Source organism: Mastigoproctus giganteus, chromosome 6 (genome assembly GCF_048544385.1).
Source record: "Mastigoproctus giganteus isolate SK-2022 chromosome 6, ASM4854438v1, whole genome shotgun sequence".
Classification (NCBI taxonomy): Eukaryota; Metazoa; Arthropoda; class Arachnida; order Uropygi; family Thelyphonidae; genus Mastigoproctus; species Mastigoproctus giganteus.
Window position 1 is genome coordinate 161,728,296 of NC_143580.1, and position 25,623 is coordinate 161,753,918.

General features: G+C 37.6%; 1 protein-coding gene across 2 annotated transcripts in view; it reads left to right on the forward strand.

Moving 5' to 3' along the window:
* Positions 1–25,623, forward strand: part of LOC150084707 (alpha-soluble NSF attachment protein-like) — a 254,756-nt gene that overhangs the window by 154,721 nt on the left and 74,412 nt on the right. For both annotated transcript variants that reach the window (XM_090375441.1, XM_090375440.1), the window contains 2 exons: positions 9,951–10,006; positions 18,817–18,901. In XM_090375441.1, the coding sequence (XP_090231567.1) occupies positions 9,951–10,006; positions 18,817–18,901 (141 nt within the window). The remainder of the gene's footprint in view (positions 1–9,950; positions 10,007–18,816; positions 18,902–25,623) is intronic.

Sequence of the window (25,623 nt, forward strand, 5' to 3'; positions counted from 1 at the left end):
GAAAAATTTTAAAATCATTTCTTGTTATTTTCTTTTTCTATATGGGTGGACTTTATTATTTTTTTCCCCATATACTTTTTTTAATGTCTAGTCAGTGTTAACAAAAATCTTAATTCCCGACCTCTAAAAAAAAAATGGGGTGGGGGTTACATCTAAGATTGGTCCAAAGGTTTTGATGTACCACCTTCTAAAAATACATTGCATTAAATCTTTTAAGTTTTAAATTTAAAATGTTGCATAGCTCAATCTAAAAAAATGCATATATGAAACTATATCTCTATTGGTACTCTGTAAATTCTAGACACAGCGAAGATGAAACATTTCATGATCTGACAAATGTACTTGCTTGGTTCCATAAAGTTGCTGTAATGCTGCTATTAGTTTAGAGAGTTGGAAGTGAATTTCAAACTACAGGTGCCATCAGATCAGAGAGCTAAAAGTAAAACTAAAGCAAGAAATTTTAAAAGTGAAAGAAGATAAATGGGAAAATGGAAAATGAGATTTAACATTGATAAATACATTTGAGTAGCAGCAGTTGCCATTTGATTAGTACCAAAACTCAAGGCATTTGAAGGTAATTGTACAGTCTGACTTGAAGTTCTCTGAGTAGCAAATACAGGCTGCTAGGGCAGCTCATAGAGTTCCCTCAACGAAATAAAAGAAATTTACGAGGACAGACGAATAGGTAATTATATTGTATGAGGCAATGGTTATTAGGCTTCTTACCGTATTTTGTAGCTTTGGAAGCTTAATCTTTGAAAGAATGTAATCTGTTGGAGAGTGTGTAGAAAAGGGAAATAAAATTATTTGGTTGAACAAAAGGGTAAGTATGCTATGGGGTTTTGTAAATTGCACGCTCTGGAAACAAGACATCCATATGAATACCTGATTTAAATGTTTAAATGAGTAAAGATAGAATGATGGAGAGTCTGTGAATTGTAGCATCTAGAAACAAGGCATTCATGATTTTAATGTTTAAATTGAAACTTGATTTAAAACCTGAATTAAATGTATAAATTGAAATCTGATTTAAATGTTTAAATGAGTAAAGATGGCATTTAGTAAACTATATTATAATTATTATATAGTTTATGAGTATTTTGCATCTAAATTCACACATGAGGAGTTATTCAATGAGGGGAGTGCCAGAACTTTATCAAACTCTAGCAGGGAGCTAAGTGATTTTGTAATAACCGAGACCAAAGTGGAGGAGAAATTGTTGAAGTTAAACATAAAAAAGGCACCTGGGGGTGGACGGAATCTAATTATGAGAGCTTCCTTGGACTCAGGGGAGGTCCCCATGGACTGGAGGCGCCTCCATAGCCAGGTGGGAAGGGGCAGCAGTGCGTAGCACATGCTTCTTGATTAGACTGGGGCTCGAGCCCGTCACCACCAAATACGGAGGATGCGGAAAGGTCAGGGAATGACCACCGCATATCCCGGAGCAATACGGCCTTAGTTGCTAATGCTCCTAAAAACCAAATAACAAACAAACAAACAAACATGGACTGGAAGTGTGCAAACATATCACCAATTCACAAAGGGGTTTCAAAAGGCAACACAAGTAACTATAGATCTGTTAGTTTAACTTGTGTTCCGGGGAAAATAATGGAATCACTGGTTAAAGAAGCATTGCAGAATCATCTAGACAAGACTGCAGTAATAGTTAAGACATGGCATGGGTTTTTTAAAGAGAGGTCTTGTCTGACCAATTTGATTGGATACTATGATGTGGTCACAAAGGAACTGAATGCCAAAAGTAATTTTGATATCTGGATATCAAAATTATCTGGATATACTTGGATTTCAGGAAAGCTCTTGATACTGTTTCACATGGAAAACTACTGTACGAATTGGAGCAGTATAGCATTAAAGGTAAGTTGCTACAATGGATAAAGGGATAGTTGAGTGGGAGATGACAGAGAGGGTAAACAATGGACACTGCTCTTCGTGGACTAATGTTATTAGTGGAGTTCCCCAGGGTTTGGTGTTGGGCCCATGTTGTTTTGTATATTTATCAGTGATATTGATGAAGGTATACCAGGTTTAATGTCCAAGTTTGCAGATGATACAAAGGTTTGGCAGGGTTGTTAACGACAATAATGACAGTATGCTACTCCAACTGGATCTAGATCAGATGGGCTGAGAAGTGGCTATTGAAGTTTAACATTGACAAATGCAAAGTACTACATATGGGTAGAAGTAACCTCAGAGAAATGTACCAACTGTGTGGTACTAGGGTGGTAGAAAATGAAATAGACCTGGGAGTAATTGTGCAATCAGATACGAATTTTTTGAGCAGTGCATACACGCTGCCAGAGCAGACCAATGGGGTATTGCCAATGATATACAGGAATTTTGCTAGTAGGGAAAAGGACGTGATTATCCCCTTTCTATAAGGCAATGGTTAGCCCACCTCGAGTAATGGGTACAGGTCTGGAGGCCTCATTTTAGTAAGGATCTAGAGTTGCTAGAATGAGTACAAAGAAGGGCAACAAGATTGGTGATAGAAACAAAGAGGTGCTCTTAGCCACAAACTTGGCTTGGGGTTCGCTGTATATCCTTAATATCTTCATAACTACTTGTTGCTTTTGCTTGAATGGTCATTAGACTCAGGGGCCCTCGCTTCTGAATCTTATTTTCCATCCATATTATTAAGAGCTGTTCCATCTTCAATATAGCACCCGAACACTGTTTTGTGATCACTGTTGATCCTAACTGCATTGATCCTTTGACGTGTTCTTTTATACAAGCACTGTTCTTTAAAATAGTATTCACTGTTGGAGCAGTGAGACCTAATTCCTGTGCAATAGATAACAAACTTTGTCCTGCTTCATACTTCTTAATCATTTTCATCTTAATTTCTAAATCAATATTGTTTTGTTTCCTGGCACTACCACCACTTTCGCTTTTCGTTGGTTACTTTGCCTTCATCATTTAATACATAAATAGGAATGACAAGGAAGGTTCTGAAATTTTGTTTTTTATATTATTGAAGATTTCAGTGAAGGGGAACACATTTCACCATAATAGCATAAAAACCCACACAATTCCAGTTATTGGTATTATTGCAAATGCAATAAGATCAAGTTTACTACCCATTTATAATTAGATTCACTAACAGAAAAGCCCAATAAACCAGAAAGTGCAAATTGTTTTTATTTTTTGGTTGTGACATCCAGAAACATCCTTTAGAAAATATCTCAAAGGCGTTCAAAATTGATTCTTATAACGGGAATATATGATAACGATGAAAGAGTAGTGCAATTTCCATAATAAATATTAGAGAGATAAATAGCTTAGTAATATAGCAAAATTTTCAACTTCCAAGGACTTGGAATGAATTACAAAAAAAAACCAAAAAAACGTGTTATTGGGTTCACATTACGATATTTTCACAATACCTCCATTTATTCCTACGGGATGCAAAATACATTTCCACGATTTTTTTTTTGTTTGCACCAACCGGCAGAAACTTATGTAAAGTCGAGTAGTAAGTTGGGGAGTTCCTCTATTCTTTATATATATTTAAAATTTGTTGTGATTGACCGATATAGTGTATGTGATATCAGATTTTTTTTTTTTTTTTTTTGTATCAGGTTCCTTTGTTACTGAATCATAATAGCCAATTAAATTAGCCAGACAAGATTGCCCCTTAACAAATCCTTAATATGACTGAAGTATACCTCCAGAATAACTCCCTGTCTAGAATCCTGCATTACAAGCCTATTGTTTGTTATTTTTATAGTTATTATACTCATCACAGTTATTAGGCTAATAATTCACTTCTACGCTCATTTTTTGTCTTCTTTAGTGCTTATGTCACACCAAACTGACCCACATTGCACTGGATGCTCATGTCAAATGATACACTTCCTTAGATTTAATATGCTTTGGAACTAAGAGTATAGATCCTCTCCTGTGCTGTCTGTACTTTCTGAGTATATTGTACTGTCCATATTCAAATTCTGCATCTGTTATGTCTGAGTAATACCATGTCTCCATTATCCCTGCAATATCCACATTAGTGTACATGCAAATATACATACAGCAGTTCTTACCCTTAATTACCCTAACACAGCCCATATACTTGCTTGTTCCATTAGGATCCCCCAGCAGGCCTTGAAATCCCCAACACCTTGCTTTCTAGCTGGCTGCATGTTCCAATAGAAACAGTGATAGAATCACACTGATTATTAATCTGTTTATCCCCCAGGCAGGCAAGCATGTTTCCAACTCACCTAACACTAAATATATTGCCTCAATAGCATCAGCAAATATTCTTGCACCCTTCTATTTAAGTGTATTCCTTCCCTATATAAACAATCACATGCCATGCTGAAAAAAATTCAAACTTGTGAGCCTTGCACAGTCTCTCCAGACCTGAATTGATTGACAGGGCTCTCATCTTGTAAAGGTGGTATTCATTTGACTTGAATAGGGGAAGTGCAAGAGCTTTTGCTAATGCCATTGAGGATGCATTAAGCATACAAGAAAACTGCTAGTTTGGGGGATATCAGGGAGATCAGCACATAGCTAAAGGTTACTGGTATGCGGACAAAACTTCAATTACTTTCTCTCTTGGAGCACTTTTGTATAACCTTAAATTTCGTTAAACACTGAAAGAGAAAGAATAGAAGCAAAGTCCATCAGCAATTGAAGACTACATGTAAAATAAAGTAGCAGCAAAAACTTTATCTGTACAATAATGCCAGGAGTATTGTAAAAAAATTAATTGAATTTGAGCTTTTGATGGTCAACTAATGGTGATATAGTAGTTGAACTTACTGAGATGGGTTGTCACTCATAGAGATAAGAGATGAAGAAATCATTTTGGTGAATACTGTGTGGTTAAGATATGCAGAGGGATGAGGGGTGGGAGATGTGAATAATAACAAATTGTTCAGGCATGACCTGACGCAATCTGTCATTATTCTTCTGACTGATTAGACTGCATTTGGAATTTTGTATTCAGGTCTGGAGACTGCACCAAAAAAAAAAAAAAAAAAAAAAAGCACAACTGAGGGTTCAGAGAAGGGCACTCAGATCAGTAAAGAGTGCAGAGGGATTTACCTAAGTACGAAGAACAACTTAAAATGTGTTGACTGCAGAGCTCGACAACCTGACATGTAAGGTGGAGATTTAATTGAGTTGTGTAGACTACTGGAGGGAATCTTGAATAAAATGAATGAGGAAGGACTATTCACCCTTGTGGGTAAGACAGTGGAGTAAGACAATGAACCAGTGGACATAAATATGAAATCATAGGGAATAACAGAAGTTTGAATCCCATGAAGGTTTACATAATCAGTAATACCTGCATAGCACTGATAATTGGTACCTGTTCTGTGTTATGTGTAATAAAACTGTTCTGTGTTATGTGAAACCGTGCTGATCGAGGTATGATTATAACGGGTTTTAATTGAATGTGTACCAGAGAAATAATCTATAAACAAATTATAATAAATCTATAAACAATTTTCACTTGATAGCCAATTAAAAGGATTTGAATTAAAAAATATTACAAAAATTGTATTAGTGAAAAGGAAACACCGTGAGAGATGAGAAAAAAAGCTTTGTTTATTTAGGTATTTCAATAAAAAAAGTCTGAAGTTCTCTCCTTTTTTGTGCACAAGTCTTTGTAGCATTGAATCTTGTAAAATTTTCCATATCTTGATGCTTTGTTCAACATCCGGATCTCCATTCATAATCACCTCACAGGCTATGTCAATCCCCAAAAAAATCTCTCCAATTTTTCTGTTGAAAATTCTTTTGGTGCCACTTCAGAATTGTTTCCTTTTCTTTATATGCAGTTTACTTATCAATTTCAAGGAGAGTTGCATCATCTGTCATTTGCATGTGAGTCAATGCAGTTACGTAAATTGGCAGTGTCCAAAATTTTGAATCCCAAGTCTTAACTGATCTTCACAGTGTCTTCGGTAATTGTCTGAATTTGCGATTCAAAACTAGTGAAATCAACAAGCAGAATGCATGTTGTTGGCAGTGATTTCTAGCCAATATGCAAATATATTTTTGATCGTATTTAAAGGGGTAAAAATAAATTATGAAAGGAAGCAGAATGCATATTGTTGGCAGTGATTTCTAGCCAATATGCAAATATATTTCCAATCATATTTAAAGGGGTAAAAATAAATTATGAAATGAAAAGCTATCATGTCGTCTCATCAGGATGGAATTAAGAATACTGAACACTCTTGCATGCTGCTGCTGACTGCCTGATGGGAGCTATTGGCACATGTGCATGTGAGACAATAGAGATGGCACCACAGCATATATGTATGCATACCTAGGCTACAACAACACAGCATATATGTATAGTATGTGTCTAGGCTATTGAATGAGTTTTTGATATGTACAGTAAATTTTTGACTTAAACTTAATTGAAAAGCGTATTATAGTGAAACCTGTGCTGTTTGAAGCTGTGGTAAGCGAGGTATTGCTGTAGTATTAGTAGTGGCAAATGATGCAAGAAAGCATTCTTATACATCAGCAAAAAAAATAATAAAAAATAAATAAACACTTCCTACCTGTACATCCTGTATAATAATTCTAGTTCTTTAAATTTATTCAAACTACTCACCAGATGGATGTTTGTTTCAACAATCAACTGCCTGCCCACTGACTTAGGCAAATTTTTGCACATCTAGTAGTAGTAGTAGTAGTAGTAGTGGCACTTGATGCAAGAAAGCAAGTGTAGGAGCTTATGCAGCATCAGCCAAAAAAAAAAAAAAAAAAAAAATATCACACCATACCCTCCAATTGCCTGTCCAGTTCCTCCTTAAATTTATTTAACCTATCAACTTCCACAACGACAGATGGAAGTTTGTTCCAGCAATTAACCACCCGCTGGCTAAAGGCAAATTTCCGCACATCTATTCTACATCTATCCTTTCTTAATTTGAACTTATGTCCCCGTAGGTTCGTATTCTGAACAAGTGGGAGGATCCCATCAGAATTCAGCGTGCTCAACCCATTCAAGGCCTTATAGACCTCAATCAGATCACCGCGCAGGTGCCTAGTCTCCAGCCACTGCAATTTGCAGAACTTAAGCCTCTCTTGGTAAGAGGATCCCTTCATTCCCCTCACCAATCGTGTTGCTCTTCTCTGTACACGCTCAAGCAAATCTACATCCTTCCTAAAATGAGGCCTCCAGACCTGTACGCAGTACTCAAGGCGTGGCCTGACCATTGCCTTATACAGAGGGACAATCACCTCCTTTTCCCTGCTAGCAAAATTCCTATATATCATTGACAAAACCCCATGACCTGCCCTAGCAGCCTGTCTACATTGCTCAGAAAACTTCATATCTGACTGCACAATTACTCCCAGGTCTTTTTCATTTTCTACCACCTTAAGTGTAGTACCACACAGTTGGTACGTTTCTCTGGGGTTACGTCTACCCATATGCAGTACTTTGCATTTGTCAAGGTTAAACTTCAGTTGCCACTTCTTAGCCCATCTGCCCAAATTATCTAGATCCTGTTGCAGTAGCACACTGCCATTACTGTCATTAACAACCCTGCCAACCTTCGTGTCATCTGCAAACTTCGACATTAAGCCTGATATACCTTCATCAATATCATTGATAAATATACAAAACAACAGTGGACCCAACACCGAACCCTGTGGGACTCCACTAATAACATTAGTCCACGAAGAGCAGCACCCATTGATTACCACCCTCTGTCTTCTCCCACTTAACCATCCTTTTATCCATTGTAGCAACTTACCCTTAATACCATTCTGCTCCAATTTGTACAGTAGTCTTCCATGCGCAACAGTGTCAAAAGCTTTCCTGAAATCCAAGTATATGATATCAAAATTATTTTTTGATATCAAAATTATTTATTATGATATCAAAATTATATTTAATATCTGTCATGAAACCATCCTTCCTCAGTTTAAATTTATATCCCATCACGTGTTATCTGAGCAAGAGGAAGGATACCAACAGCATTTAGCTTACTCACTCCATTCAAAGTCCTAAACACTTCAGTCAGATCTTGTTCCAGGTGCCTAGTTTCCAGAGGTAGCAGTTTGCAGATATCTTTCTTGATAAGAACTGAAGACTTTTTTAGTAAGAGCACCCTTTTGTTTCCCCTCACTTATCCCGTCTCTCTACACCAGGGATTTTTAACGGGGGTGATATTGTCCCCGTTAAAAATAAAGAAAAGGAGACAGATTTAGCAAAGGAGATCAGCAAACACAGAAACAACATATTATATGGTTTGGATTTTTCAAAAGCTTAATGAAGTATCACTTCAACTCAAGGGAAATTAATTACAATGATAGACTGCAAATGCATTTAAAAGCCTTCACTGGAAAACTGGAAATATCTGAAAGCAATTTAATGAGAAAGCAATTTCATGGTATGCAAGAGTTATCTGAAATCAATGAATCTCTCACCGAGAATGATCTTAAGAATTATTCAGATCATTTGTGTTCTTTAAAAGGTGAAACGAAAAATAGACTTTTACATTTGTTTTCTTCTGAATTGAAGCCATGGATGTTAGATCCAATGGCTGAGTTGTGGAACGAAAAACAACTAAACTTCTTTATCCCAACAGTGTGGTCTGAAATGGCTGAGGTAGTTATTTGTCTTAAGTCTTGTATAGTTGAAAGTGGTTTTAGTTCAGTAAATAAAATATTAACAATGGAAACAAACAGAATCGATATATGTTCAAGAAGAGACTTAGAATTAAACTTACTGACATCGTACCAACGATTATAGCTAAGAAGCATCACGCTCAGGGATCCCATTGAGTAAAAAGAGTAAATATAAAGTATTTTCTTCTTTAAAATTTCATGGTGGGCAAAATTAGAGAAAAAAAATGTGTAAAAAAGCCCTTTAGGGGTTGATAATTAAAAAAAAAAAGGTTGAGAAACACTGCTGTACACATTCCAGCAGATCCAAATCTTTCCTAAAATGTGGCTTACAGAGTTGTATGTAGTATTCAAGATGTGTCCTAACCATTGCCTTACATAACAGGATAGTCAACTCTTTGTCCCTGCTGGCAAAATTTTTGTATATTGTTGACAAAAACCCATGAGCTGGCCTAGCAGCCCATCACATGGCTCAAAGAACTCTCAGGTGTTTTTCTTTCTCAACTATCCTGAGTGTTGTGCCATACGTTATGCATAATCTGAGATTATGCCACACATATGCAGTAACTTGCATTTTTCACTGTTAAACTTCTGTTGTAATTTCACAGCCCATATGTCTAATTTTTCTAGTTCTTTTTTGGAGCATACCTGATTACTGTCATTAATCACTGTACCAACCTTCATATCTGCAAATTTAGATGTTAAGTCTTATATGCCTTCATCAATATTTAACAGAGATAAAGTAACAGGCCCAGCACTGAACCCCGTGGAACTCCACTAATAACATTAGTCCAAGAAGAGCACGGTCACCTTGTCTTTTCCTACTCATCTTCTTACGCATAGCAGAACTTGTCCCTAATGTCACACTGTTCAAATTGCACAGCAGTCCTTTATGTTCAATATAATTATCAGATAATTTTATGAAATTTAAGTATATGATATCAAAATTATTGTTTGCATCCAGTTCCTTTGTTACTGTGTCATAGTTTAGGACTATATTTGGTTTTTAGGAGCATTAGCAACTAAGGCCATGTTGCTCTGGGGATATTTGGTGGTCATTCCCTGACTTTTCCGCATCCTCCGTATTTGGTTGTCACAGGCTCGAACCCCAGTCTAATCAAGAAGTGTGTGATACACACTGCTGCTCCTGCCCACCTGGCTACGGAGGCACCAAAATTATAAATGAATCACTAGTCAGCTATAGTTTTTTTTTTTTTTTTTTTTTTTCTGGAAAGAAAATAATGATATATACATTTAGAAAGTACACTGAAAAATTTTTTTTTTTTCTTTTATTGTGTAATAGCTCATAGTTATTCCTATTTTAGGCTATTACTCATTATGAACAAGCTGCAGATTACTTTAGGGGAGAGGAATCAAACAGGTATGTTTATTGCAAATTTATGTTATTCCTTGTTATATTCTTGTGCCTGTAGTAATTATATTTCATTGGTAAAGTATATATTAAATGTATATAGTTTTTTTTTTTTTTTTTTCACCTACTCTTGTTTTCAAAAATTTCATAATTTTATTTAGTACGTGATATTTCTCTGAAATGTTCACTAGATCAGTTATTGAATCCTGCCATCCCAGTTAACTCCTGATGTAAAGCAACACACATATGTGTTGCTTTACATGAGCCTGAGAACTATTAGCATTCTGCTTTTCTGCTAACTCCTGCATCAATCGTCTGCTACCATACCATGCACATTGGTAAATCGTCTGCTACCATACCATGCACATTGGTAAATTGTCTGCTACCATACCATGCACATTCCATTCATTACTTCCTCTGGTCTTCCGGCACAAGGACATTAAAAAATCTGAAACAATTATGGTGCATTATCTCCATATGAACAATGATTGTTAGTATATATTCCATCAGTACCAATCCATTGGTGATATCATGGTTCAGACAGAAATGGTTGAAGGTGATTCTAAGTCATGAATTCATCACTTTTATAGATTGTGAAATGTCTTCATTTGATAATCATAGTTTAACTGATGAATTTTTTTTGTTCCAGTTATAAGGAGTGTACTAATTCAAAATTAAAACTTTGTGTTATTAGCTGAATTTGCATTACTGAAGAAATGGGTGCTTGCCATAGAGACGTATAACTGTGAACTCAACAGGGACTAGAGTATCCAGTGACCTGCCAGGTGTACCTCTGATTCATGATGACCCACAGCACAGCACCAAGGCCCCCAAAACAGACTAATGAAATGCGTACTGCTCTGGTACAAGAGGATTTAAGTTTATTGGAAGATACCATTTTCAGGGAAACAGAGTAATGAAAAATGGGGTATGTCTGTTGGGAGCAACAATTGATGTTGTCACTAACATATTGTCAGATTTTAAGGGAAGTAAGGACAGCATAATAAACACAAGCTGATTAGTTGTTGGATAAGTATAATACTTGCTGAAAAAATGCCATGAGTTAGTTCAGTCTGGAGCTGATGAGTTTTGGTCAGTCTGGATAGGAGGGATTATATGCTGAAAGTCTTTTCAGATAACTTAAGGTTTGAAGAAATCAATGCTCTTGGGGGAGGGGGGGACATTTTTATCAGTCTGGCTTGCACCTGCAGGTAGAAGAAATCTATTTTGTAAAGATGACAGAATACAGTTAAAAAAAAAAAAGTGGCGAAAGAATTTTGCTAATATCATTCAGGATACCTTAAGGTTTAAGGAAAACTGCTATTTGGTGAGGGATAGTGGTAATATTGGTGTATTTATTTGATAGTATGGATCAAAATAACGCACTTGTTCAAGAGTTTTTTGTTGCTTCAACAGTCGATACTGGCAAGATGAATTGAGGGTAATGAAGTTTCAAACAAATGGGAAGCCAATACTAGGCCTACAAGATTAAAATAACTTCAAGGGATGTGTCAGGGTAGTAAACTATACAAAAATATTTACTCTTCACTGCATGTATACTAAGGTTAGTAGTATTAATCAATAAAATGATTTAATTCAAACTCCTGGTCAGGACAACTGATAACAGAGATATAATGTTTTCCAGAAATAAGGGATAAAGAGTTTCACTATAGTATATATAAAGGATAAACCAGATGGAAGAGGTGAAGGGTGGGAGAAAGGCCACGCTTTTTATCAAAAATAGCCTGAATGCAAAAGAGCTTTTGCAGATTCAGAAGTTACTCTTGTCAGCAAATAATCTGTGTGGTGTGTGTGAGTTGGAATCTCCTTTGTCACTTGATAATTTATATGCATCCCATATGTTTTTCTTCTCTGCCACTAGTCTTGTTAGTTTATCTGGCATCCATTTAGGCCTAAACATTGAACAGTATTTCTTGGTATGAAAAGCTTAGTAGCATTCCATGATTAATTCCTTGAATGCTTCCCATTTAGAATTTGCTGAAGGTAACATCATCATTTGGTCCCTCTGTGTAGAATTTAAAAGCTTCCAAGACCACTGTAGCCACCTTTATGAAAGCTAAAATGCTTCCCTTTAATCTTGATGGTAATCTTTAAGTAAATCGCACATCAATACACTGTGATCACTGCTACTTAGTGGGTTTTTTATCTGCAGCTTCTTAATCACTGCTGATAATCAGATAAAGAATATTACTTCTGCTTGTTGCCTCTCTAACATGCTGCTTAGAAAGCAGTCATTCAATAAATCCACAAAAATCTTGCTGGTGTGTGAGTGGCATCTATACAAGTTCCAGTCAATATCTGGAAAGGACGAAGAGCTCTAATGCATGTAGGGCTGTGTGCAATATGGAAGAATCCTAAAGTCATTCCAATGTTGTGACACATGGGATTTCAACAACACTAGAATCCTCTCTACAGACAACCAATACAACAGAAGAAAATTTAAAAAAAAGCTTTCTTCATAAAAATGTTTGTAGCCTCAGCAATCGACAGAAAACTAGGAGTTGAATTCAACCCACAATATTTCTGCCTTTTTAACAAGAAAATAGAAGAAGAAAATGAAAAACCAGGAAAAGAAAATAGATAGCTGGAAGAGCGGCCCACATACAACCCCTCCTCCAGATCGCCAGAACCAGCCTGCACACTAACCACTGATGATTGCAGTACTAGGGTAAAGGTCACTCCAGGCTTCCATTACACAAGAACCACTGGATCTAGGATAGAAAAACTTGGCATCATTGTATTGGCTAATAGACTTAATCCCTCACCTATAAATTAACTGTTGGCAGCACATCAGGTTTCTGTCAGCAGGTAAGAATTTAATCTTTATGTATTTTTGTATTTACTTAATTTAATTAGCATTAGCATTAGTAGAGGCATTTGATGCAAGAAAGCAAGCTTATGCAGCATCAGCCAAAAAAAAAAAAAAAAAAACCACTTCCACTTCACCCCTCTGTTCGTTCAAAATACCTGTCCAGCTGAGCCTTAAACTTATTTAGGCTATCAACCTCCACCACAAGGGATGGAAGTCTGTTCCACCAACCAACCACCCGCTGGCTAAAGACAAATTTCCGCACGTCTATCCTACATCTGTCTTTCCTCAATTTGAATTTATGCCCTCTCAGGTGATTATTCTGAGCTAGAGGAAGAATCCCATCAGCATTGAGCATGCTTAAACCATTCAAGGCTTTATACACCTCTATCAGATCACCTCGCTGGGGCCTAGTCTCCAGACACTGTAATTTGCAAAACTTAAGCCTTTCTTTGTAAGAGCACCCCTTTGTTCCATTCACTAATCTTGTTGCCCTTCTCTGTACTCGTTCCAGCAGCTCTACATCCTTCTTGAAATGAGGCCTCCAGACCTGTATACAGTACTTTAGGTGTGGCCCGACCATCGCCTTATACAATGGAATAATCACCTCCTTATCCCTGCTGGAAAAATTCCTGTATATCATTGACAATACTCCATGAGCTACTCTTGCAGCCCGTCTGCACTGCTCAGAGAACTTCATATCTGCCTGCACAACCACCCCCAAGTCCCTTTCATTCTCTACCACTGTCAGTGTTGTACCACAGAGTTGATACGTTGCTCTGGGGTTGCTGTTTCCCATGTGTAGTACTTTACATTTGTCAATGTTAAACTTCATTTGCCACCTCTCAGCCCATCTGCTCAACCTTTCCAGATCCTGTTGCAGCAGCATAGTGTCAGTAGTGTCCTTGACAACCCTGCCAACCTTTGTATCGTCTGCAAACTTGGACATTAATCCCGATATACCATCATCAATATCATTTATAAATACAGAAAACAATAATGGACCCAACACTGAGCCCTTAGGGACTCCACTAATAACATCAGTCCACGATGAGCAGTGTCCATTGATTACCACTCTCTGTCTTCTCCCCCTCAACCACCCCTTTATCCATAGCAGCAATTTGCCTCCAATGTCACACTGCTCCAATTTGTGTAGCAGTCTTCCATGTGCAACAGTATCAAAAGCCTTTCTAAGATCCAAGTATATAATATCAAAGTTATTCCCTGCATCCAGTTCTTTTGTGACTGCATCATAGTATCCAATCAAGTTGGTCAGGCAAGACTTCCCCTTAACAAAACCATGCTGTGTCTGAGCTATAACTGAAGTCTTGTCTAAATGATCCTGCAGTGCGTCTTTAACCAGTGCCTCCATTAATTTTCCTGGAACAGAAGTTAAGCTCACAGGTCTATAATTACTTGTGTCAGCCTTTGATCCTCCTTTGTGAATTGGGGTCACATTTGCACATTTCCAGTCTATGGGTACCTCCCCTGAGTCCAAGGAAGCTCTCATAATTATGGCTAAGGGTTTGCTTACTTCCTTTGCTGCCTCCTTTAATATAACTGGATAGATCCCATCCACCCCGGGTGCCTTTCTTGTGTTTATCTTCAACAGTTTCTCCTCCACTTTACTCCCAGTTATTTCAAGATTCTGTAAGTTACTGCTAGAGTTGAATACACCTCTGGCATTCCCCTCGCTGAATAACTCCTCATGTGTGAATGTCGATGCAAAATATTCATTTAGTTTGTTAGCCACCTGAGCAGGATCATCAACACTTGACCCATCAATATCAAGTGGACCAATCTGATTCATCCCTTTCCTTCTAGAGTTTACATAAGTAAAGAACTCTTTGCTGTTTTTCTTTGCATCCCTTGCCAAGGATTTCTCGTAATCTGCCTTCGCCTGCCTAACCTCCTTTGTAACTTGGTTGCATATCAACTTGTATCTATCATAGGCTTCTGTGTCATGTGTTAATTTGTAAGTATCCCATGCATTTTTCTTCTCTGCCATATGCCTCATTAGTTCATCTGACATCCATTTTGGCCTAAACCTTGAACAATATTTCTTAGTTGGTATGTAAAGCCTAGTAGCTTCCAAGATAAGTTCTTTGAATGCTTCCCATTTTGAATTTGCTGTTGGTAACATCATCAGTTGGTCCCACTGTATAGAATTTAAATACTGTCTCAGTCCATCGTAGTCGCCTTTACGGAAGCAATAACCCTTCCCTTTACCCCTAATGGTAGTTACCTCTTTGAGTAAATCCCACTTCAGCACACTGTGATCACTGCCACCTAGTGGTTCATTTATCTGCAGATTCTTAATGCATGAAGAATCACTGCTGATAATCAAATCAAGAGTATTACTCCCTCTAGTTGCCTCCCGAACATGCTGATGTAGAAAACAATCATCCAATAAATCCACAAAAGCCCTGCTAGTGTGTGAGTATCCAGCCCCCAAATTCCAGTCAATATCTGGGAAATTAAAATCTCCCATTATAAGACACTCTGATTTACTGGCCCACTCTATTTCCCTGTACAGTTCCTTATTATACTCATCAGAGTCATTAGGCCTATAGCACACTCCTACTCTCAATTTTGATCTCCCAATGTTTATGTCACACCAAACTGACTCCACACTGCACTGTCCAGCGATGTCGACTGGCTTCACTTCCTTGGTTTTTATGTGTTTCTTAACTAATAGCATAACACCTCCCCCCTTCCTATCCTGTCTATCCTTTCTGTAGACGTTGTACTCCCCAAATTGCAGTTCCGCATCCCTTATATCTGTGTGACACCACGTCTCTGATATCCCAACAATATCTGCCTTCGATGTTTTGAGCAATACCTCAAATTCATCAAATTTATTTACTAAACTCCTAGCATTGGTGTACACGCAAGTATACCTGCACCTGTTTCTATTCTTAGCTACCCTAACACAACCCATGTGTTTACTTGTACCACAATGGCTCCCAGCAGTCTCTGAAATACCATGCATCTTGTTTTTCAGGCTTCTGCTCATTCTAATAGAAGCAGTGCAAGAATCTCTTTCACCTCTGCCAGTGGCTACTGTCAATCTATTGGTCTTTGTCTCCCCCCAAGCTAGCAGTTTTCCGACCCACCTAACACTGCCTCGATAGCATCAGCAAATATTCTTGCACCCTTTCTATTTAAGTGTAATATCTGCTCTCTGTTGTAACAGTAAATTCAGCTTTAAATTCACAGTTAATAATTATTGTAATATAATTGAAATTTGTAACCCTTTCTGTTTTTCTATCCCTAATAGCATGGTCTGATGATGGCTATTGATACGATGCCAGAAATGCCATCTTAAATGTATAGTGGTTTGGACGATTAGCTTAATAAACTATATTATTAATTTCACATGGTATATGAGTGGTTAATAAAAACAGTAAATCTTAATGGTGACAGTTTCTGTGTTTTTCTTTTCACAAAGAAATCACAATAAAATTAGATTAAAATTGGATTTTTTTTTAAATTTTGCAAATTTCTGCTTATTTTCATTAATGAGTTGCAAAATAAAAACACTGTTTTCTGTAATGTGTGATATTTCGTCAGACTTGTGTGGTGCAAAGCTAATTTTTAAGCTTTTTTGCAAAAGGCAGTGGGTTATTTTATATTAAAATGCTGCCATGCGATTATTCACCAATACAGAATGCCTTCATTTACCTTACCTAATGTTTTTGTGCTGTGGATTTCTGTGTGAATTACCTTCTGTAAGATATAAGCTAATTATAATTTCTTACTTTTGTAGACTACTCACCCATCAGAAACTTTGAGTCAAAGCTTTATTTATAACAATGGCATTGCTTGTTTAGACTTAGCTGTCAAGAGCTTTTTCCAAAGCTTAACCAAAAAGAGATCATCTGAATTCAGCTTTTGTTTTTCTCACTTGGCTAAATATCCTTTCACACTCTGCATTGCTGTGAGGATAATTTGTTATTTTTTGTGCTTCCTTGTGTCAACTGTTAGTTCCCCAGGCAAGGACCACTGTATTTCAACCCTTTCTTCTTTTATATGTGTGATAGATTCTCACACTGAATCGGTAGTCTGATACTCCAAAACATCATTAGATGTTTTGGAGCATCATTTTGGACCTTTATTTATCTTTGATGATACCAAGACTACTTAAAATTTGTCCAGTAAAATTTGAAATTTAAAAATTGTGCACTTTAAATTGATGAAATTTGTGCTACCTTGCCACTTATAAGAACACCATCTTTCAGTGGGAACTTGTTCACAATGTAGCCGCATGCAACAAGAATTAACAGTTCAGTTTGATTGGTTTAGGATTGCTTTCAGCAGACGTTTCCATTTCATAAATTCTTTTTTCTTGGAGAGGTCATTAATGTTTTTTTTTTTTTTCCAAAATTTCTTTTGGATCATTAACTCAATGTGGACATGATTCAGCACCACTCACCAAATCATGAACTTGATTTGCACCTGAATCAGCAGCACTTACTAGCAGTTGCATGATGTTTTACTTTTCAATTTGGCAACTCTGAAAAATGCTCACATGGCTTTTGTCACAAAGAACAGAATCTTCTCTTGGCGACTTTCTACAACTTTGGCTGTAGAAGTGTCTATGATAAGGTTAGAATTGTCATTCTGATTCCATTAAGTTTGGAAATCTACATTGAAAAGGAAGTGGAAGAATTAAAATCTGATGAGGGGGGCACAAACAATATCATAGCAGCCAACTCTCCAGGTTTATTATAAGGAGAATTTGTTTTTTTGACTCAATTTGATTGCTTCTCCATCTGTTGCTGGCTTATATAGTTCATAAGCCAGAGCAGTTTTTTGTAAAAGTTGTTCTTACAAAATTATGGAATAGGTTTTGCAATACATATAACTGTCATTGCAAAAAGACAGAAAACCCATTCCATAATTTTGAAAGAACAACTTTTGGAAAAACTACTCTGGCTTATGAACTATGTTACAACAGATTGAGAGTCAAAAAACCAAATTCTCCTTATAATAAACCTGGAGAGTTGGCTGCTATAATATTGTTGTTTGTGGGCCCTTCCCCCAATCAGAAAGAAAAAAGAAAACCATATGTATACAAAAAATATATGTATGTGTATTCCCATTAAATTCTGGATATGCCACATGTTGTCACCATTTTTAATTAATAAGTTAAAATATTAACTTCAAAAGGTTTTCCAGCTTTGGATCATGGCATTTACATATTCTGTGTATGATTGCCATTAAGAATCATAAGTGAATCATAACTCAGCTGCAATGACTGGCACTAGACCAAGGAAAGTCAGTGAATGCACATTCTAAAAAATGGTAGGACATGGTCATTAAAAAAAAAAAAAGTTCCCCCCACTTCAAGGTTACAGTTGTAACTATTTTAGTAGATATTTTATAATTTTGATTCTTACAAAAGACTGTAGCGGTATTCTAACAAAATTACATAACATCTTGGTATAATAACTTAGTGACATATTTCTTCACTGTTGACTGATGTCACCCAATTGTGTACCTTCCTGTTATTCCCTTTAACCAAGCCCAGTTAGAATTTTAAGTATAGTGAAAATAAAGTTTGTCTTTTCTTTCAGGTTAAAAGATTTACTTGACATTAAAAAAACAGTTTGTAGAGAAATAAATGTGCTCTCATCTGTGGAATTGCCAACTGTTCTATAGAAATTCCAGTAAGATGACAAATTATATAAATAGTTTTTTTTTTTTTTTTTTTAGTCAGTTGTTGGCGCATCGGCTTCTCTGGCCATAATGCACCTCCCAAGGTTTTTCCAGTACTTTGATCTAAGCCCAAGGCAGGATTCGAACCCACGACCTTTGGGTTGCCAGGCAGGCACTTTACCTGCCTGGCCAGCCCGGTCGGCTGTATAAATAGTGAAGAGAATATATGGAAAAATAAAACTTTATAATCTGACAAGTTTTTGTTCTTTTAACAAATTTTGATTATTTTATTTTTTGTTTGTTTAAAGATTTCTTTTACTTTCTGCAGCTCAGCAAATAAGTGCCTTCTTCATGTTGCAAGATATTGTGCTCAGTTAGAAAAATACGAGAGAGCCATTGATATTTATGAGCAGGTACTTCACTCATTTTTTTTTACTTAGCTAATTGTTTTTTTATTATTTTAGTAAATTTTCTTAGTTTGCTGTAAACTTGCCCATAATTAAATCTGGTTTGCTTTAAGGGCCTACAAATTATATTTCCAGAATGTGAACCTAATGGTGAAATTTAAGTAAATCCCACGAAAAACTACAAGAAACGTGCCACTGCACTTCACAGGTGATTTAGCATTAGCAAAGACACATGATGCAAGAAAGCAAGCTTATATAGCATCAGGCAAAAAAAAAAAAAAAAACCTTATTTCACCCATCCACTAAATAGATTCACCTTGAATCTATTTAAGCTATCAACTTCTACAGTGACAGATGGAAGTTTGTTCCACCAATCAGCCACCCACTGGATAAGGGCAAACTTCCACACACATATCCTACAGCCGTCTTTCCTCAATTTGAATTTATGCCATCTCAAGCAATTATTCTGAGCAAGAGGAAGATTCCCATCCGCATTGAGCATGCTCAAACCATTCAAGGTTTTATACACCTCAATCAGATCACCTCGCAGGTGCCTAGTCTCCAGACACTGTAATTTGCAAAACTTAAGCCTTTCTTCGTAAGAGTAACCCTTTGTTCCATTCACTAACCTTGTTGCCCTTCTCTGTACTCTTTCCAGCAGCTCTACATCCTTCTTGAAATGAGGCCTCCAGACCTGTATACAGTACTCAAGGTGTGGCCTGACCATTGCCTTATACAAGGGAATTATCACCTCCTTATCCCTGCTAGAAAAATTCCTGTATATCATTGACAAGACACCATGAGCTACTCTTGCAGCCCATCTGCACAATTACCCCCAGGTCCTTTTCATTCTCTACCACTGTCAGTGTAGTACCCGTGACCACCAAATACGGAGGATGCGGAAAGGTCAGGAAATGACCACCACATATCCCGGAGCAATATGGCCTTAGTTGCTAATGCTCCTAAAAAAAAAAAAAACAGTGTAGTACCACAGAGTTGATACGTTGTTCTGGGGTTGCTGTTTCCCATACTTTACATTTCTCAATGTTAAACTTCATTTGCCACCTCTCAGCCCATCTGCTCAACTTTTCCAGATCCTGTTGCAGCAGCAATGCATCAGTAGTGTCCTTAACAACCCTGCCAACCCTTGTATTGTCTGCAAACTTGGATATTAAGCTTGATATACCATCATCAATATTATTTATAAATACAGAAAACAATAATGGACCCAACACTGAACCCTGAGGGACTCCACTAACAACATTAGTCCACGATGAGCAGTGTCCATTGATTACCACTCTCTGTCTTCTCCCCCTCAACCACCCCTTTATCCATACCAGCAATTTGCCTCCAATGCCACACTTCTCCAATTTGTGCAGCAGACTTCCATGTGCAACAGTATCAAAAGCCTTTCTAAGATCCAAGTATATAATATCAGAGTTATTTCCTGCATCCAGTTCTTTTGTGACTACATCATAGTATCCAATCAAATTGATCGGCAAGACTTCCCCTGAACAAAACCATGCTGTGTCCGAGCTATAACTGAAGTCTTGCCTAAATGATCCTGCAGTGCTTCTTTAACCAGTGCCTCCATTAATTTTCCTGGAACAGAAGTTTAACTCACAAGTCTATAATTACTTGTGTCGGCCTGTGATCCTCCTTTGTGAATTTGGGTCATATTTGCACATCTCCAGTCTATGGGTACCTCCCCCCAAGTCCAAGGAAGCTCTCATAATTATGGGTAAGGGTTTGCTTACTTCCTTTGCTGCCTCCTTTAATATAACTGGATAGATCCCATCCACCCCAGGTGCCTTTCTTGTGTTTATCTTCAACAATTTCTCCTCCACTTTACTCTCAGTTATTACAAGATTATCTAGCTTACTACCAGAGTTGAATACGCCTCTGGCATTCCCCTCACTGAATAACTCCTCATGTGTGAATGTTGATGCAAAATATTCATTTAGTTTGTTAGCTACCTTAGCAGGATCATCAACAGTTGAACCATCGATATCAAGTGGACCAATCTGATTCATCCCCTTCCTTCTAGAGTTTACATAAGTAAAGAACTCTTTGCTGTTTTTCTTTGCATCCCTTGCCAAAGATTTCCCGTACTCTGCCTTCACCTGCCTTTGTAACTTAGTTACAGATCAACTTATATCTATCATAATCTTCTGTGTCACATGTTAATTTATATGTATCCGATGCATTTTTATTCTCTGCCATGTCTCATTAGTTCATCTGTCATCCATTTAGGCCTAAACCTTGAACAATATTTCTTCATTGGTATGTAAAGCCTAGTAGCTTCCAAGATAAGTTCTTTTAATGCTTCTCATTTTGAATTTTCTGTTGGTAACATCATCAGTTGGTCCCACTGTATAGAATTTAAATACTGTCTCAGACCATCGTAGTCACCTTTACGAAAGCAAAAATCCTTCCCTTTACCTTTGATGGTAGTTACCTCTTTGAGTAAATCCCACTTCAGCACACTGTGATCACTGCCATCTAGTGGTTCCTTTATCTGCAGATTCTTAATGCATGAAGAATCACTACTGATAATCAAATGAAGAGTATTACTCCCTCTAGTTGCCTCCCGAACATGCTGATGTAGAAAACAATCATCCAATAAATCCACAAAGGCTTTGCTGGTGTGTGAGTGACCAACCCACAAATTCCAGTCAATATCTGGGAAAATAAAATCCCCCATTATAAGACTCTCTGATTTATTGGCTCGCTCTATTTCCCTGTACAGTTTCTTATTATACTCATCAGAGTCATTAGGTCTATAGCACACTCCTACTCTCAATTTTGATCTCACAATGCTTATGTCACACTAAACTGACACAACACTGCACTGTCTAGTGTCGACTGGCTTCACTTCCTTGGATTTTATGTGTTTCTTAACTAATAGCATAACCCCCCCTTCCTTCCTATCCTGTCTATCCTTTCTGTAGACGTACTCCCCAAATTCCAGTTCTGCATTCCTTATATCTGTGTGACACCACGTCTCTGATATCCCAACAATATCCACCTTTGATGCTTTGAACAGTACCTCAAATTCATCAAATTTATTTACTAAACTCCTAGCATTGGTGTACACGCAAGTATACATGCACCTGTTCCTATTCTTAGCTACCCTAACACAACCCATGTGTTTACTTGTACTGCAATGACTCCCAGCAGTCTCTGAAATATCCTGCATCTTGTTTTCCAGGCTTCTGCTCATTTCAATAGAAGCAGTGCAAGAATCACTTTCACCTCTGCCAGTAGCTACTGTTAATCTATTAGTCGTTGTAACCCCTCCCCCCAAGCTAGCAGTTTTCCGACCCACCTAACTGCCTCGATAGCATCAGCAAATATTCTTGCACCCTTTCTATTTAAGTGTATTCTATCCCTCTAGAAGCAGTCTCTCCTTTAACAAGTACAGACCAGGCTGAAAAAAATTCTACCCCTTGAGCCTTGCACAATCTTTCCAGGGCCAAATTGTGCCCGGCAACCCAAAGGTCGCGGGTTCGATTCCCGCCTCGGGCTTGGATCAAAGTACTGCAAAAACCTTGGGAGGTGCAATATGGCCACAGAAGCCGATGCGCCAACAACTACCAAATCAAAAAAAAAAAAAAAAAAAAAAACCAGGGCCAAATTGATTGACAAGGCTCTCATCATATACTCCCTCGTATCGTGTCTGGGCAGAATTGCAGACACTTTCAAATTCAACCCAACTCACGGCTTTTTTTCAGCATTGTCTTGTACTTGTTAAGTAATTCTGCTGGTCTCCTACTCTTAATATCATTAGTGCCAACGTGTACAACTATATCATCTTTTGTGCCCTTAAAAAATGATATCCGCTCTACAACGTCATCAACCTTTACCCCTGGCAGACATACCCTGGTCCTGTTCCACCTATCCTTTTTACAAAGCATGTTCCCCGTTTCCCTGACACTAGAGTCACCAACAACTACTAGCTGTGGGACCAGCTCATTCTGCCTTGGGGGTTGCTGCTGTGTTGCGTGATGACCAAGTTCAAGCTCTGGCATTGATGTGGGCAGCTGACAGCTTGATGGGCCCCTCAATTTAGATCCTTTGAGGGCATCCACCCTGTCCTTCAAGCTCTCATATAGGCCCGTAACAACGCTGAGTTGTCGCCTGATTTCGTTACACTCCTTGCATCGCACACACACACAAAGACATCCCCCATTGCAGTATCATGTCCCGTACCCGATTGCTGCACACACATCATGCAAGCAGTGCATTTTAAAAAGCTGTGATTCAGAAGGCAACTCCCCCCCCCAGTTCTCCTCTGAGCCACAGAACTCCCATTAGCTTGATCCTTTTGCTTTGCTGCTCTGGTCTGAGTGATGATTTCAATTTAATTTCAATTTCAGTACAAAATTATAACCCTAAACGTGTATCCCAAGACAGTTATAATGCTATATATATTTTTCAGTATCAAGTATTATCTACGAGTTCCGTTTATATAACTTCCGTATCAAGTTATGTATTAATTAATTATGTTATGTTTGTAAACTAAGTCGTATATGTATTTAGTTAAAAGTACAATTTAATTGACAACGAAGCTTAACAAAATTAATAGATTTTACTGATTAATTGACAATATTAAATTATATACTATACTAATGCTATCTAGTTCGGGATATAACATTGTATCGTATAACAATGGCGGTAAATCTATGGACACTTAAGTATTAATTATCTTCCAAATCTCGCTGTCTCAATTCAGAATAAACTAAAGATCCTGACTAGGTCTGTATGCTACTTATAGAAAAGAATTTGATGTAACAATTGGTCAATAAAGCGGCTAAATATGGCTAAAAAAACTTCTCGTTCAGTGGAGCTACAACTTGTAACACATGGATTTGATACCCTTATTTGATACTTTTATGCAATTATAAGGCCGAGTAAAGAATAAATACACCAGATTAATCAGAAAATCACAAAATAATGCTATACTACTAATTTTAAATCAAAAGTTTTCGAAAAACAATAATTTCAAATCAATAAATAAGAAAATCCACTTAGCGGCTTTGAACACGTCTGGCTCCCACTAGCCTCGTCAGCAGACTCGAGGCTAGTGGGAGCCGGATATAAAAACCTAGTAGCTTCCACAATTAATTTCTTGAATGCTTCCCATTTAGAATTTTTTATTGGTAATGTCATGAGTTGGTCCCACTGTATAGAATTTAAAACCTGTCTTAGACCACTGTTGTCACCTTTATGAAAGTGAAAACCCTTCCCTTTACCCCTGATGGTAGTTATATCTTTAAGTAAATCCCACATGAGTACACTGTGATCACTGCCACTTAGTTGTTCCTTTTATCTGTAAATTCTTAATGCACGAATAATCACTGCTGATAACGAGATCAAGGGTAATACTCTCTGTGGTTGCCTATCGAATATGCTGTTGCTGCAGAAAACAATTAACCAATAAATTCACAAAAGTATTGCTAGTGTGTGAGTGACATACTCACAAGTTCCAGTAAATATCTGACAAGTTAAAATCTCCCATTATAAGACAATTTGATTTTCTGGCCCACTCTATTTCTCTTTACAATTATTTGTTGTACTCATTAGAGTCTTAGGCCTATAACACATTCCTACTGTCATTTTTGCTTTCCCAGTGCTTATGTCACACCAGACTGGCTCAACATTGCACTGTCCAATCTCAACTGGATGCACTTCCTTAGATTTTGTTTCTTAACTAACAGCATAACCCTTACACCTTGCTATCCTTGATTTCTGTGATTTCTGTACAAATTGTGCTCCCCAAAATCCAGTTCTGCACTGCTTATATCTGTGTGACACCATGTCTCTGATATCCCACAATATCTGCCTTTGGTGTCTTGACCAGCACTTCAAATTCATCAAAACTATTTCCTATACTTCTAGCATTGGTGTTCATGCAATTATACATGCACCTGTTCTTATTCTTAGTTACTCTACCACAGCCCATGTATTTATTTGTTCCATGATGACTTCCACCAGTCCCTGAAATCCCAGCACCCATGCTCCAGGCCGCTGCTCATTCTAATAGCAGTGGAAGAATTACTTTCACCTGTGCCTCTGGCTACTGTTAACCTTTTAGTCTGTGAATCCCCCAAGTTAGAAGTTTTCTAACCCACCTAACAGTGCCTCGATAGCATCATCACACACCCTGGCAATGGTCAGCCCAAATCCCCATAAGTGGTATGCCCCTGGACTTTTACAACATTCATATTGACAGGTCACAGCTCCCTAAAGGCAAAACTATCCTCCTTAGGGCTGACTGATGACCCAAATTGTACCTGTACACACATTCTATATACTGTACATACATTCTATGCACACACAAAAACTGTAAACTGTACACACATTCTATATGAATACTGTACACACATTCTAACTGTACACACATTCTATATGTATGTACACAACATTCTATATGAATGTATAATTTATGACATCCCCAGAACACAGCTAATAGTACAGATTGGCCCCCTTCCAAGTGGAGAAGAACATCTATTCATTAATGAAGAATAAAATTATAAAGCCTTTACAGCCTTCAATCTTATTTATTATTTGGTTTTTTTAGGAGCATTAGCAACTAAGGCCATATTGCTCTGAGGATATGCGGTGGTCATTCCCTCACCTTTCCATTTGGTGGTCACAGGCTCAAACCCCCGGTCTAATCAAGAAGCGTGTGCTACGCACTGCTGCTCCTGCCCACTTGGCTATGG